Genomic DNA, 13,021 nt, shown 5'->3' on the forward strand with positions numbered 1-13,021 from the left:
TCCTGCGCTTCTTTGCTCTTCCAAGCCCTGGAACAGGCTGGGGGGGGGGGGGCTGCTAGTGCATCAGCAGTCATGTCCACCCCCCCCCCCTCAGCGTAGCTGGTGGAGGGCAGGGGGAGGTTGCTGCTGACACCCTTTCCATCCCTGCCATGGAATGTAAAGGGAGGAGGCATCATGGTCTGTGGTCCCGGGGGGGGGGGGTTATGCAGGCTTTCACCAGGTGATGCCTTGCAGCAGAGGGGGGGGCACTGTCCTGCCTTTGCTAAAGAAGCCCCCCCCCCTTGTTCGGCCCCTGAGATGACCAGCTGGTTTTAATTCCAGTGAGGAACGAATCACATTCAAATCGCTCTGCTGAAAGCTAAAGGCGCTGGCAGCAAAGACAGCCCAGGCAGGAGAGTTCAGGGTTCCTGCCCACGAGAGGAGGGCGCAGGGCGGCTGCCCTCAGCGATTCATGTCCTGGCCCTCCGGGGGGGGGGGGGGGAGGCTGCTTTCGCAATTGCAGGGGGTGCAAGTTGTGCCTCCTCCCAGGCTAAGGGACCTCTGCCCAACCCATACAGCAGCTGGACCCTGGCTTCTTCCCCGCCCCCTGCCAAGGCAGCAATAAACACCATCTCCTGGAGGAACAACATCATCAAGGGTTTTATTTTGAGCCCTGTGGCTTTGCCGGGGGCCTGCATAGAAAAGATTAAAAGTAGCACAGGCAGGAGGTGGGCGGCCCCAGAGCACGGGGGTGGGGGGCCCTCGGCGCAGGAGCGAATGGAGAGCGCGGCAGCAGTGGCGGTTACATGGGGCTGTTAAAGGCAGCGTAGGTGTGGAGGGAGTTTCAAGGCCAAGGCAGCTTACAGCGGCCCCTGCCCCGAGGCGGGGGGCGGCAGGCGGCGGCTCCATCTGTACCGTATCGGCTGCAGGCAAGGCAATGGCACTTCCTGTCAACAGCACGTCCCAAAGGCACTTGGGGCAGGTCAGGGGGCTCGTGGGGAGGCAGGGCCCCACCCTCACTTCTCCTGCATCTTTTCAAGGATGGGGACAATCATATCGAACTTGGGGCGCTTGGCGGGGTCCTCGTTCATACAGATCTTCATCAGCTTGCAGATGTGGGGGGAGATGCCTGGTGGGATGGTGGGCCGCAGCCCCTCCAGGGCGACCTGGGGGAGACACGAGAGGTGCTGACTCCTCCGCCAGCGGAGCCAAAGCGGGGCAGGTGGACACCGGGGCGGGGGCTCCACGGCCCTGCTTCCCCCACCCCCTCACCTTCATGCCGATTTCCATGTTGGAGAGGTCAGCGAAAGGCACCTCCCGCGTCACCAGCTCCCACAGCAGCACCGCAAAGCTCCACATGTCAGCTGAGCGCCGGTTAATCTCCTCTGCCTTCTTCTGGAGGGCTGGGAGGAGGAGGAGGAGGATGGAACAGAGACCCAAAAGGGAACGGGCCCCTCTGTGCAAATGAGCCTGGGCAGCCCCTGCCATTTGGAGAGAGGCTCCTCCTGCCACTGGGCTCAAGAGAGGGAAAGTCACCTGCTCACGAGGAGCCAGGATGGGGGTGCCCAAGGAGGTTGCCCACCTCCCGCCCCAGATCTCAGCAGTAGGACAGTGGGTTGGACTTGATGGCCTTATAGGCCCCTCCCAACGCTTCTACGATTCTATGAAATGCTCACTCACCCTCTGGTGCCACCCATGCCGGGGCATACATCCTGCCCGGGCACTGGAAGGAGAACTTGACATCTGCCATGCTGATGCGGGCCGTCATGTCCTCATCAATCTGTTGGAGAAGGGGAGATAGGAGAGCTCTGAGCGCCTCAACCGCCCCCCCCCCCCGCCCCCCACGGACCCCCACTCCGTCGCCAGGCAGTGCTCCTGCCTGCTCACCATGATGCTGCGGCTGTTGAGATAGTGGCGTGGGATGAGGGGCTCCAGGGTGTGCAGGAAGGCCATGCCCCGCGCCACGTCCAGCGCAAATTTCACTGCCTGCGTCTGGTCCACCACGAAGTCTGCGGGGAGAGTGCCAGACTGAGCGAGGAGCAGGCACAGGCAGTGACCACGGGGGGGGGGGGGGGGAGAGACTGGCCTGCTGTTCCTGCTGCCGCTTCCCCTCAGCCCTACGCGGAGGGCGTGGATGACAAGCAAGCTGGCGTTCAGAACAGAATCCCTACGGCCCAGGGGGAGGAGCAGCCCCCAACGCCAGGAGGAGGAGGAGAGGGAGCACGGGACCATCCCCAAATACCTCCAGGAGCAGGATGGCACAATGCCAGGGACCGCTCAGGCGCAGAAGGGCCAGGGCCTTGCTGTGTGTGGACAGGCGCTGGGCTCTCCCCCATGTTCCCAGCGGAGGGAGGGCGTGGCCTGAGGCGGGGACGGCTCACTTGGGCAGGAGGAGACTCACTTGTGCCTTCGTGGAGCACATTGTAAAGGGAGCCGTAGGGCATCCAGTGGGTGATGACGATGGGGTGCGGGGCAGGGGGTGACTGGCAGGCGCCCAGAACCGGCAGCACGTTGGGGTGAGAGAAAATCCTGCAGAGGGAGAAGGCCCACGGGTGAGCAGAGGGTGGCTGGCCGCCCACCCACTCCATGTATCATCCCCAGTTCTCTGGCAACCCTTTCCTGCCCACATCTCCTCCTGTGGTCCCTCTGTGGGGCAGAACCGTAGCCCCAGAAAGGATAGGGCCGTAGAGTTGGAAGGAGCCTAGGAGGCCATCCGGTGCAACCCCCTGCTCAGTGCAGGAATCCACGTTCCGGCATCCTTCCTCCCACAAAGAAATCCACCCTCTGCCAAACACGCCCAGGAAGAGCCCCACCAGCCAGGAGGCGAGAGGGGCTAGCGGGACCAGGGTCCCCACACCTCACCTGAGCTTGGGGTATTCCTCGTTGAAATCGCGGCTCTTCCGGGTCGTCCAATCCCGGATTTTGAGCAGCTTGATGACGATGTCGTTGCCTTGCCAGCGCCCTTTCCAGAGCTGCAAGGGAGCCAGGAGCAAAGTCAGCGGGAGCAGGACGAGTCTTCCCAGGAAGCCCCACACCCAACCACCTTGGGGGCCGGGGAGGGAGGGGGCAAGGAGAGAGGAGGAGGAGGAGGAGGAGGAGGAGGAGGAAAAGAAGGAGAAAGAGGAGAAGGAGAAGAAGGGGAAGAGAAGGAGGAGGAGGAAGAGGAGGAGGAGGAGGAGAAGGAGAAGGGGAGGAGGAGGAGGAGGAGGAGAAGGAGAAGGGGAGGAGGAGGAGGAGGAGGAAAAGAAGGAGAAAGAGAAGTAGGAGAAGGGGAAGAGGAGAAGGAGAAGGAGAAGAGGAGGAGGAGGAGGAAGAGGAGGAGAAGGGGCCCCACCTCTCCGGATTGGTTCTCATTGAGTTTGTGGCCCAGGCTCAGCTGCCGGTAGTCGATCCCTGCCAGTTTGTTTAAAGTCCCATTACCTAGAAAAGGAGAGCATCAGGGCAGGGTGAAAACGCCCCAGCAAAAACAACCACCTCCCACCGCCCCCAGGCCAACTCTGTTCCACCCCCAGCTCCCAATTCTTTGGCCTTGCTTTGAGGACAGGCACAGTCTCTTACGGGGCCGGGTTCGTGTTGTGCCTTTCCAGAAGGTGTCCTTGTATGGGATCCGTGTCAGGCTCTGGCCTAACTTCTCTGCGCGTTCTGGAGAAAGAAAAAAATCAGGGAGACTGGAGGGCAGGAGCTGGTGTGTGTGTGTGGGGGGGGGGACTCCTGCAGAGCCATCTCCACCCACCAGCCCAGCCCCAAGCCAGGCACACAGAGGCCGCCCTGAGCCCCCGTTTCCTAGCCCTGCCCTGCCCCACTTCCATTGTTGGCAGGAGGCAAGCAGGAGAGGAGGCTCTTTGGGCCAAGCCAAGCGATGCAGGGACTCCAAAGCCTGGGGTGGGTGGGGAGTGGGGGAGGCAGCAAACGGGGCAATTCCCAAGGCACTCTTCTTCGGGGCATCACTGGCTGCTGCTGCTCTTGCACAGCCCCCTCTGCCCCCCACCCCCTGCCCCATCCAGTGGCTGGCAAGAGCGGAGCGATTGGGGCGGCTGGAAGCGGAGCTCACCTTTCAGCGCATCCCGCAGGGGCGCCTTGGCCTTGTCCAGGGGCGTCTCCCCGTATTTGTTGCAGATGCTGATGAAGGCCCCGCTGGTGACCAGGTCCTGCAAGGAGATGGCAGCAGACGGCACCCCCTCCTCAGCCTCCCAGAGGGCAATAGATCCCCCACCCACGTCCCCAGCGTGGCCGCTACAGATGAGCCTCGGTTGCATTTGCTTGAGCTTTGCAAGCGGCAGAGGAGATCGGTATGAATACGGCATCAAAATACGTGAACGCAAAAGAAATCAATGAGAACCGTGGCTGCAGCTGGGCTCTGCAACACACACACCCCACGCTCCCCCAGTGCGCCCCCCATGTCCTGGCAGCCCTTACCTCGGCAACCTGCTCTTGCGCCCAGAAGCAGGCGTAGTGGAGGGGGGTGTTCCCGTGCTCATTCACTGCGTTGATGTCTGCCTTGAACTGGAGGAGCTGGGTGGGGCGAGAGGAGCGGGTCAGCTGGGGAGAAGAAGCCCCCCCCGCCATCTCCCCTCTCCCAACAGGGGACGCTCCAGGGGGGAGGGGAGGCCGCAGGAGCCCCGGTCAAGGAAGGCTTGGGTCCGCAGCAGCATCTCTGGCCCCCTCCTACCTTCTGGACGATGTCACGGTGCCCGTGGCTGGCCGCCAGGTGCAAAGGCGTGTCGTCCCCCCGGTTCATGACGTTGATGCGCGCCCCTCGCATGACCAGCATGTCCACCACACTGGAGCGCCCCTCGCGGCAGGCCCAGTGCAGGGGGCTGAAGCCATGGTCATCACTGCAGGGAGGGGGAAGAGGCGCATCTCAGGGCAGGCAGGGCCCGTCCACGGGGCTTTGGGGGGCAGGACGGAAGGGCGCCTGCTCACTCTTGGGCACACCGCACGCAGCAGCTGCCTGGAATGCAAGGCAAAAGGCCGAGGAATCCTGCCGCCACCCCCCCCCCCTCCGCTCCTGCTGCTGCTTCCGTCGTCCCTCCTGTTCTCACTTTGCAGCCAAGAGTGGGAGGAGGGAGAAAGAAAGCGCCCGGCCTTAAAAGGAGAACTGAGCCAGGAAGCAGGGAGAGCCCCAAGCCAAGGGCCGGCCGGCTGGTCGGTCGGCCGGCCTCCTCCCACCCCCCTGTCCCGGCTAGAAAGGCCTGCTCTGCTCTGCCCTGCCCTCTTTGGGACAGCAGCAGCAGCAGCAGCAACGGGAGAGCTGCTAGGGGTTTCAAGGGGCCTGAGGGCACTGGGGGCTCCCACTCCCAGATCCCGGCTCAAGGAACTGAATAGGGGGGCTCACCTTGGGTTCCAGTGCCGTGCAGAGCGTTTCTGGGCCATGGAATCGTGAACTTAAAAAGACCTCAGAGGTCATCTAGTCCACCCCCCTGCTCAGGGCAGACCCAGCCCCCTGCTCGGAGACCTCCGGCGAAGGAGAGCCACCAGCTGCCGAAGGAGAGGCTCTTCTACTGCCGACCAGGCCTCCCGCTAAAAAGTTTTCCCCTCATGTTAACCAAAATCTTCTTCCCTGCAACCCCCCACCCCTGCGTGCTCCACCTTCTGCACGGCACAGCCCAAACCCTAAAGCCCAGCCTGGCTCTCTCTTTCTACCATCCCTCACGCAACAGGGGCGGGCAACGTGTGGCCCTCCAGATACCCTTGCGCTGCAACTCGCCTTGCCCTCGGCTATGCAGGAGTGACACAACTCCCCCACAGCTCAACTATTCTATGAGCTATAGTCCAACATCTGGATCAGCCCCCCATTGTCCTCCAGATGTTGTGAGCTTCAGTTCCCATCAACCTCAGCCAGCACAGGAATGCTGTGAGTTACAGACCAGGTTGGGAAAGGCTGATCCAGAGGGCCACAAGTTGCCCACCCCGGTCGCACCCCTGGGCTTCCTGGCCCCCAGCTGGGAAGCCAAGTGGCCCACCCCCCATTTGGCTACCTGTTGTCCAAATGTGGTGCCCAGAACTGGAGTCGCGGCCTAGACAGCACCCAAGAGAGTGCAGCTCTGACCTCTCAAGTCGCAGGCGCAACGCGCTTCTGTCCATGCAGCCAGAGGAGACATTCGGCTTTTATGCCCCCTCCACACACACCTCCTCTGGCCCAGAACCCCAGGCAGCCTCAGGATGGGTCAAGGCCCAGAGGCAGAACCCCTGCTCTCCCCCTGCTCCCCCCAGGCCGCCCCACTGGCCACCCAAGGCTCCTTGCCTCTCTGCCCAATCAAACAAAATTCTCATCTGGCTGCTTCAGCGGAGCGGTCATTCCCTGTGCACGCACCCCTGGTTGAGGTCGTTCTCCGTGTTGTCCAGCCAGAGGCGCACGGCCACCGCGTTGCCTTCCCGGCACTGCGTGAAGATGTCGTCCATGCTCTGCTCCTGCAGGGAGGGAGGCAGGATGGTGGGAGAGGAAGGGGGCCCCTCCAGGCAGCCCCTGAGCAGGGAGGGGCCCACAGGAAGCCCCTCCTGCCACCAGCCCTGTCTCTGGCCCCGCCAGCCGGCCTTCCGCTGGCCCAGGCAAGCCACTTCCCCGCGGAAGTCCCAGCCGGCCCCGGCCTCGGCTGGAGATTCTCTGGGCGCCGCAGCCGCTGCCTCCACTCCCCCCCGCCCCGCCAAGAAGGGTTGTGCCAAGGGCCCCGCCAAGCCCGGCGCGGCTCGTCTGCTGGAACCCTCGTCTCAGCCGCTTGAAAGAGGGGCAGCTGGCAGGAGCGCACCGCCACATCCCACGAAAGAAACCTCACCCTCACCACCGCCGCCCCGGCCCGAACACCACCTGCCCGCCCCGTCGGGGGCTCAGGCTCTGCAGCCGTCGCGGCGAGCAATTCGCCTTCTGCAACCATCAGGCTCCGCCGCTGCTCTTCTGCTTCGGCCGAGCCTTCCTCCCGACGAGGCGGCAGCCAGGCGGCCCCGGGAGCCTCCCCGCTCGGCAGGGCGCTCCCGGCAGCCGCGGCTTCCTTCCTCCGCCGGCTCCGCGGCCGCCTCCCCGCTGCGCCTCTGCAACGCGAGTAGCCGCCGGGCGCCCCGAGGCCCCGCGGATGGGCACCCCCCGAAGGCGGCGGCGCCCCCAGCCCCGCGGGGCAGCTTTCCGCAGGCAGCGCCAGCGATGTCCGGCCGCCGCGCAAGGGCGCCGCTGGGGCCGGGCCGGGCCGGGGGTGACTGCGGCGGGCGCTGCGCCGCGAGCTGGCGGGACGGAGGCACGGAGGGAGGGCGCGGCTCCCCTGCCCGGTCGCCGCCGCCGCCGCCGCCTTCCCCCGCGACTCTTACCGTCCGGGCTGCGCGTCGTGGTGGTGCGTGGCTCCGCGGCTGGGCTCGCCTTCGCCCGATGATCTCTCGGGCGGCTCCCGCTGGCGGCCTCCCCTCCCTCCCTCCGCTCCGCCCCGCCCCGCCTCCCCCCACCCCACCCGGTGGCGGGGACAGCAGCGGCCTCTGGCGCAGGCACGCGGAACTGCAAGCGGGGAGGAGCGACGGCTCGGCTGGGTCTGGCAGCCCCTCCCTCAAGCAGGCAGGCGAGCGGCCCCCCACCCGCCACCATTCCCCGTGCGGCTCCAGGCGCGGTGGCCGCGGCAGCCTCCGGGCGCTAGGGGGCGCGCTCGCCGCCGCCCCGGCCAGAGGCAGAGGGCGGCGGGGCCCGGCGGAGGGAGGAAGCGGAGGAGGAGGAGAGAAGGTGCCCCGTGCCGGACCGCGTCTCCCGTGCCGGGCTTGCCAGCGAGCGAGCGAGCGAGCAGGGCGGAGGGAGCGGTGTGGGGGGGGGGGGTGCCGGTGCCGCCGCCCTCGGGGCCCGCGTGTCCCGCCGCGGGGAGGCTGACCCAGCTCGGCGCTCCTGCTGGGCTGCGCGGCCGCCCTCCTCCGTGGCCGGCGCCCGCTCGCCTGCCTCGGACGGGAGCGACGGAGGGCACGGCGGGGGCTGCTCCGCTGAAGAGGACGCGGGGAGCCCCGGGAGGAGCAGGCGGAACGGTTTACTGCCGCGTCCGGCTGTGGTGCAGGGACGCGCCGCCGGAGCCGGGAACGAGCGAGCGAGCGGGCGGGCGGGCGCTGCTTCGCTCTGCGCGCCCCCAGCCAGGCGGCCTCGCGGGGGCATGTTCGAGGAGAGCGCGTGGAACGAGGACGGGCCCGAGGGAGGGGCGGCCGGGCCGGGCCCCGCCGGCGCTCTCCTGCCGCCCCGCCCCCAGCGGCAGCAGCCCCCGGTGAGCCGCGCGGCGCCCCCCCCATGCCCGGGGAGGGAAGAGGGACCCGGCCCCGTCCGTGGGCTGACACTCTCCCGCCTCGCTCCCTCCCTCCAGGGCCCTGCGGGGAACAGCCGCGAGCGGCGCCGGCGGCTCCTGGCCACGCTGCGCCGCCTGGAGGGCTCGAGTCCGTGGTGCGGGGGCTCGTCCAGCGGCGGCGGCGGCAGCAGCAGCGCTTCGGACTCGGAGGCGGAGGAGCAGCTGCGGAAGAAGCCCAGGCAGCGGGACCCAGCAGCCGCGACCCAGCAGCAGCAGCAGCAGAAGAAAACGCCGGGAAGAGGCAAGGCTGGTAACGCGGCGCCCCCCGGGGTGGGAAGATGCGTGCCGCCATCCCGTGCGGGCAGCCCGACTCAGAAGCAACACGGCTTGGGACGGCAGCCCTCGGCCCTGAGCACGTGCAGCCTCCGGGGAGCTTGGCCGTCATTCCGCTCCAGTGCATTTTGTCCGGTCTTTCAGGGAGAGAGCAGAGCGAGGGGGTGGGAGAGAGTCGGTTTGCATTGATGCTCCTGGTGGCAAAAAATTGAGGAATTCGTTTGTTTAGCTGGAGCTAGGAGTAGGCAAGACCATCCCTTTAGAACCCTCCCTCCTCCTGCTGCTGCTGCAACATTTCATTAAGGAGAACAGAATGTTCTTGTGTACTTGACTTCTCTCTCTCCATCCCTAGAGGCTTTGCTTGTTGTGCAATTATTTCCAAAATATATTTTTAAGTTATAAGGCTGCAGTTCTAACTAGATGTATGTATTTAGTTAATGCATACCCTCCACTTTCTGTCCTCGAGGTAGTTTTACTATAGAGGAAGCCTGCTTCTGAGCAAATGCGCTCCGCGTGGGTGGGTTTAACGGGAGGGGGCGCAGAAGGGAACATGGACGGGACTGGAAAAGGTACAGCCGCAGCTCTTGTCAAACACTTTTCAAGTCCCTAATGTGTTTCCGGTGCTATACAAGAGCCGCAGAATCCCTGCTCAGCCCCACTATGGTCACGCTGCTGATCTTTTCTTAGAGAAGCACAGAATCATAGAGCTGGAAGGGACCTCTAAGGCCATCCAGTCCTACCCCCTGCAGGAATTCACCTTCAAGGCTCCCTGGCAGAGGGCTGTCCAGCTGCCACTTTCAACTAGCAAAGTGCTCTTCTTCATAAGGCTTCCAAGAACCCTTGGCTCCCAAGGCCACTCCTATCCCTGGGCCATGGAGGATAATGCCAGCCAAGAGGTCATGGTTTGGGCAACCTCTGGCTGCCAGTGCAACTGTCTCGCTGCAGGATCACTTCCAGAATCCAATACAAACTTCTCCTGTTGACCTTCAAAGCTTTTCACGGCCTAGCTCCTGCCTATCTCTCCTCTCTCATCTCACACTATTGCCCCGCTCATGCTCTCCGCTCCTCTGATGCCATGCTTCTCGCCTGCCCAAGGACCTCTACTTCCCTTACTCGGCTTTGTCCTTTTTCTTCTGCTGCCCCCTTACGCCTGGAACGCTCTTCCAGAACACTTGAGAATTACAAACTCAATCACAGCTTTCAAAACTCAGCTAAAAACCTTTCTGTTCCCTATAGCTTTTAAATTGAGTTTGTTCTGACTCTATACTGTTTAGCTTCACCCTACACAGTGCCTGTTTACACTTCCCTGTGCCTGTTTGCATTCTCTTTCCCTCCTTATTGTTTACTACAACTTTATTAGATTGTAAGCCTATGCGGCAGGGTCTTGCTATTTACTGTGTAATCTGTACAGCACCATGTACATTGATGGTGCTATATAAATAAATTAATAATAATAATAATAATCAAAGTGGAGAGGCGGGTAAGAAATAAATTTATTATTATTATTATTATTATTATTATTATTATTATTATTATTAAACTCTTCCTGTCTCTGTCCAGGTGAAGGAGCAGCTGGAGATGGCGCCCCTGTATCCGGCAGCGAACGCAGGCGTGCCGGGAGCGAGGGAAGTACAGAGAAGGAGCCGAAGCAGCCGCTGCTGACCAGGAAGCAGTGGAGAAACCGCCAAAAAAACAAGCGGCGGCAGAGGAACAAGTTCAAGGGCGGTGCAGAGCTGGCAGCCGCAGCGCCTCTTGCACCAGAGGGGCCTCCTGGCGTCCAGAGAGACCCGGCCCTCTCGGCCCCCGAGATGAAGGAGGCTCCTGACAGCCGGGCGGCAGTCCTGCGGCTGCGCATGGAGGGACGGCTCGATTCGGCTCGCTTCCGCTACATCAACCAACAGCTGTACACGTGCTCCAGCCAAGAGGCAGCACGGCTCTTCCAGGAGGACCCCGAGGCTTTGGCCATCTATCACCGGGGCTTTGCCCAGCAGGTGGCCCGCTGGCCCGAAAGCCCTGTGCAGCGCCTCGTGCGCTACCTCCGCCACAGGTATGAGCCTGTGGCTCTGAACCCACACCCCACCGATGGCCTGTTAGGCATTTGCGCGCTGTCCTGGGGAGTAGGTATATGCTCATTCAGCAGGTGGCCATGGGGCGGGAGGGGGGTGCTGGGAGTCCGTTTCACTGTTCAGGCCTGGTTCCTGCTCCTAATTCTGCTGCTGCCGCCGTCTCTCCCCCATAGACCAGCAACTCTAGTGGTGGCCGACTTTGGTTGTGGTGACTGCACGTTGGCACGCAGCCTACGGAACAAGGTGCACTGCTTTGACCTGGTGGCCCTGGACCCCCGAGTCATTGTCTGCGACATGGCCCAGGTATACCGGCGGGAAGGGCCCTCATCCCCCATGCTGTTGGCTGGGCTCCTGCCATCCTGCAGCATCCATGGGGTGGTTCCACGCTGTCGCCCCCACCCCTGTTCTCTGGACCTTTCTCACACGGTTTTCTCTATGCATAGGTACCCCTGGAAGCTGAATCGGTTGATGTGGCTGTTTTCTGCCTGGCACTCATGGGCACGAACCTGCGTGAGATCTTGGAAGAGGCCAGCCGCGTACTGAAAGTCGGGTAACTGGATGCACAGGGGGGCCTTTTGGCTGGGGCACTGGGATGGCTGTGGTGGAGCGGCTGTTAGGATAATCAGGGCATCGCCACTTCAGTTAAAAATGAGGCCCGTTGAGCAACTTAGATAATTAACTACAGGCCTTTAAATCACCTAAATAAACGTCCACGTTGTCAATGGTGAACAAAAATACCTGAGAAATGCATCCTTAGTATGAAGGCCCACATTGGCTCTCAGAGTCTCAAACAGATCTCCACTCCCATGTTGTTTTAGTGGGTCGATGGAGCGAGTTAAAGGTTTCAGCTCTCCTGGAGGTCTCTTTTATTGAATTTGCCACTGGTGGGCTACAGCCAGGGAGCCTCAGGGCTGCTCCTGGAGGTCCCAGGTGTGGCCGCTTTGAGCTGCTCCCTCTCCCTGTGTCTGGCAGGGAGTTGTGGATCCCTGTGCCTGCAGCTGAGGCTGCTGTGAACGAGGTCAAAGTTTTTTTTGCAAAAGGGCAGCTGCCTCTGGTGCCCCCACTCCCGGCCTGCCCTCTTCGCGGTTGGGGAGGAGCTCAGCCCCAAGCACTGCTGGCTTTGGGGGGAGGAGCCGGGGCGGTGTGTGTGTGTGTGTGTGTGTGTGTTGCCCCCGGGCAGCAGAGTGGGGCGGTGCTATGTGGCTGCATTGCTGCTTTTGCTCTGCAGAGGGTGGCAGGCCTAGAGAACCCCCCTCATCCGCCTGTCTGCTGCAGGCACCCATTGTGTGGAGCGTTCTCTTTCTATTCTTTAAGTGTTGTTAATGGCGGTCACCTTTAGAACTAGGTTGGGCAGTTCATTTGTGGGGCACCCAGAGAAATTCTGTTTTGGCAGCCGTTTGAGTCGAGCGAGAGACGAGCTATGGGATTTGGCTATAGACCCGGGAGCCTTTAAAAGGGCTGGCCAAACCCACGGGGCAAGGGAGATGCCTCGGCCTTCTGGGGCCCGCCGGGGCTGTTGCCCTGCTGTCCTGCCATGGGCTTCACAGTGGTGCGGAGGCGGAGTGAGAGTGACTTGGCCAAGACCCCCTCCTGGCTCTGGGGGGCAGGGCGGTGTCCTGGGCTGAGGCCCCGGCCAGCGGAAGGGCAGTGCCCCACACGCCTCTAACGTGGCCCTCCTGGCTCTGTCTTTGCCTGCAGGGGCACGCTGCTGGTGGCCGAAGTGGCCAGCCGCTTCTCGGACGTGCGCGCCTTCGTGGGCGCCGTGGCCCAGCTGGGCTTCCAGCTCGTCTCCAAGGTAAGCCAGAGCGAGGAGGAGGCGCTGCGTGGGTCTCTGCGTGAGTGTATGGGAAGAGCCGCCAGCGGGGAGGGGGCTGATCTCCATAGAATCATAGAATAGCAGAGCTGGAAGGGGCCTCCAAGGCCATCGAGTCCAACCCCCCTGCTCAGTGCAGGAATCCACCCTGAAGCATCCCTGACAGAGGGTTGTCCAGCTGCCTCTTGAAGGCCTCTGGTGTGGGAGGAGAGCCCACCACCTCCCTGGGTGTCTTGCTGCAGCCCAGGAGGAGAGGGGGCGGCCGCCCCTCCTCACCCTCCGCACGCCCTTGTCTCCCTGCAGGACGTCTCCGGCAGCTACTTCTACACCTTCGAGTTCTCCAAGGCGCTTCCGGCCCGGACGCAGCAGCAGCGGAGGGCGCCCCTGCCGGCCTTGGCGCTCCGGCCCTGCCTCTACAAGCGGCGATGACGTCGGGCGGGGCGGGGCCTCGGGGGCGGGGCTGTTCTGTGGCGCCATACCAATAAAGTTGTTTGTTGTTGAAGCAGTGCTTGCTGGGAAATGTAGTTACGGGCAGGGCGAGGGCAGCGGGAGGCGGCGCGCGGCCGGCGCAGGCGCACTCGGGCGGACTGGCGGCG

The 13,021-nt window shown here is 63.2% G+C and overlaps 2 protein-coding genes across 3 annotated transcripts in view; one reads left to right on the forward strand and one right to left on the reverse strand.

Moving 5' to 3' along the window:
- Positions 1-615: 615 nt before the first annotated feature.
- ILK (integrin linked kinase) overlaps positions 616-13,021 on the reverse strand; it is an 81,331-nt gene continuing 68,925 nt past the window's right edge. The window contains exons 2-14 of one of the 2 annotated variants that reach the window (XM_063127312.1): positions 7,276-7,312; positions 6,293-6,390; positions 4,649-4,814; positions 4,396-4,491; positions 4,031-4,127; positions 3,538-3,621; positions 3,314-3,399; positions 2,842-2,951; positions 2,381-2,508; positions 1,867-1,988; positions 1,660-1,759; positions 1,252-1,382; positions 616-1,145 (exon numbers count right to left, since the gene is read on the reverse strand). In XM_063127312.1, the coding sequence (XP_062983382.1) occupies positions 996-1,145; positions 1,252-1,382; positions 1,660-1,759; positions 1,867-1,988; positions 2,381-2,508; positions 2,842-2,951; positions 3,314-3,399; positions 3,538-3,621; positions 4,031-4,127; positions 4,396-4,491; positions 4,649-4,814; positions 6,293-6,381 (1,359 nt within the window). In that variant the 5' untranslated portion in view covers positions 6,382-6,390; positions 7,276-7,312 and the 3' untranslated portion in view covers positions 616-995. Of the gene's footprint in view, positions 1,146-1,251; positions 1,383-1,659; positions 1,760-1,866; positions 1,989-2,380; positions 2,509-2,841; positions 2,952-3,313; positions 3,400-3,537; positions 3,622-4,030; positions 4,128-4,395; positions 4,492-4,648; positions 4,815-6,292; positions 6,391-7,275; positions 7,368-13,021 lie in introns of those variants that run through there. The other variant, XM_063127313.1, reaches the window with a different exon arrangement.
- On the forward strand, positions 8,088-12,927 carry RRP8 (ribosomal RNA processing 8). Its single transcript, XM_063127758.1, has 6 exons — positions 8,088-8,514; positions 10,107-10,593; positions 10,786-10,915; positions 11,056-11,162; positions 12,311-12,407; positions 12,729-12,927. Exons 1-6 carry the CDS (start codon positions 8,088-8,090, stop codon positions 12,852-12,854), a joined length of 1,374 nt encoding a protein of 457 aa, XP_062983828.1. The 3' UTR covers positions 12,855-12,927.

This window comes from Elgaria multicarinata, chromosome 5, assembly GCF_023053635.1.
Source record: "Elgaria multicarinata webbii isolate HBS135686 ecotype San Diego chromosome 5, rElgMul1.1.pri, whole genome shotgun sequence".
Lineage (NCBI taxonomy): Eukaryota > Metazoa > Chordata > Lepidosauria > Squamata > Anguidae > Elgaria > Elgaria multicarinata.

Bases quoted from the DNA above. Each gene is read 5' to 3' on its own strand.
- RRP8 (XM_063127758.1), top strand. From the start codon at position 8,088: ATGTTCGAGGAGAGCGCGTGGAACGAGGACGGGCCCGAGGGAGGGGCG. The intron at 8,515-10,106 runs GCAAGGCTGGTA...GTCTCTGTCCAG, and splicing joins GAAGAAAACGCCGGGAAGAG to GTGAAGGAGCAGCTGGAGAT. The intron at 10,916-11,055 runs GTATACCGGCGG...CTCTATGCATAG, and splicing joins TTGTCTGCGACATGGCCCAG to GTACCCCTGGAAGCTGAATC.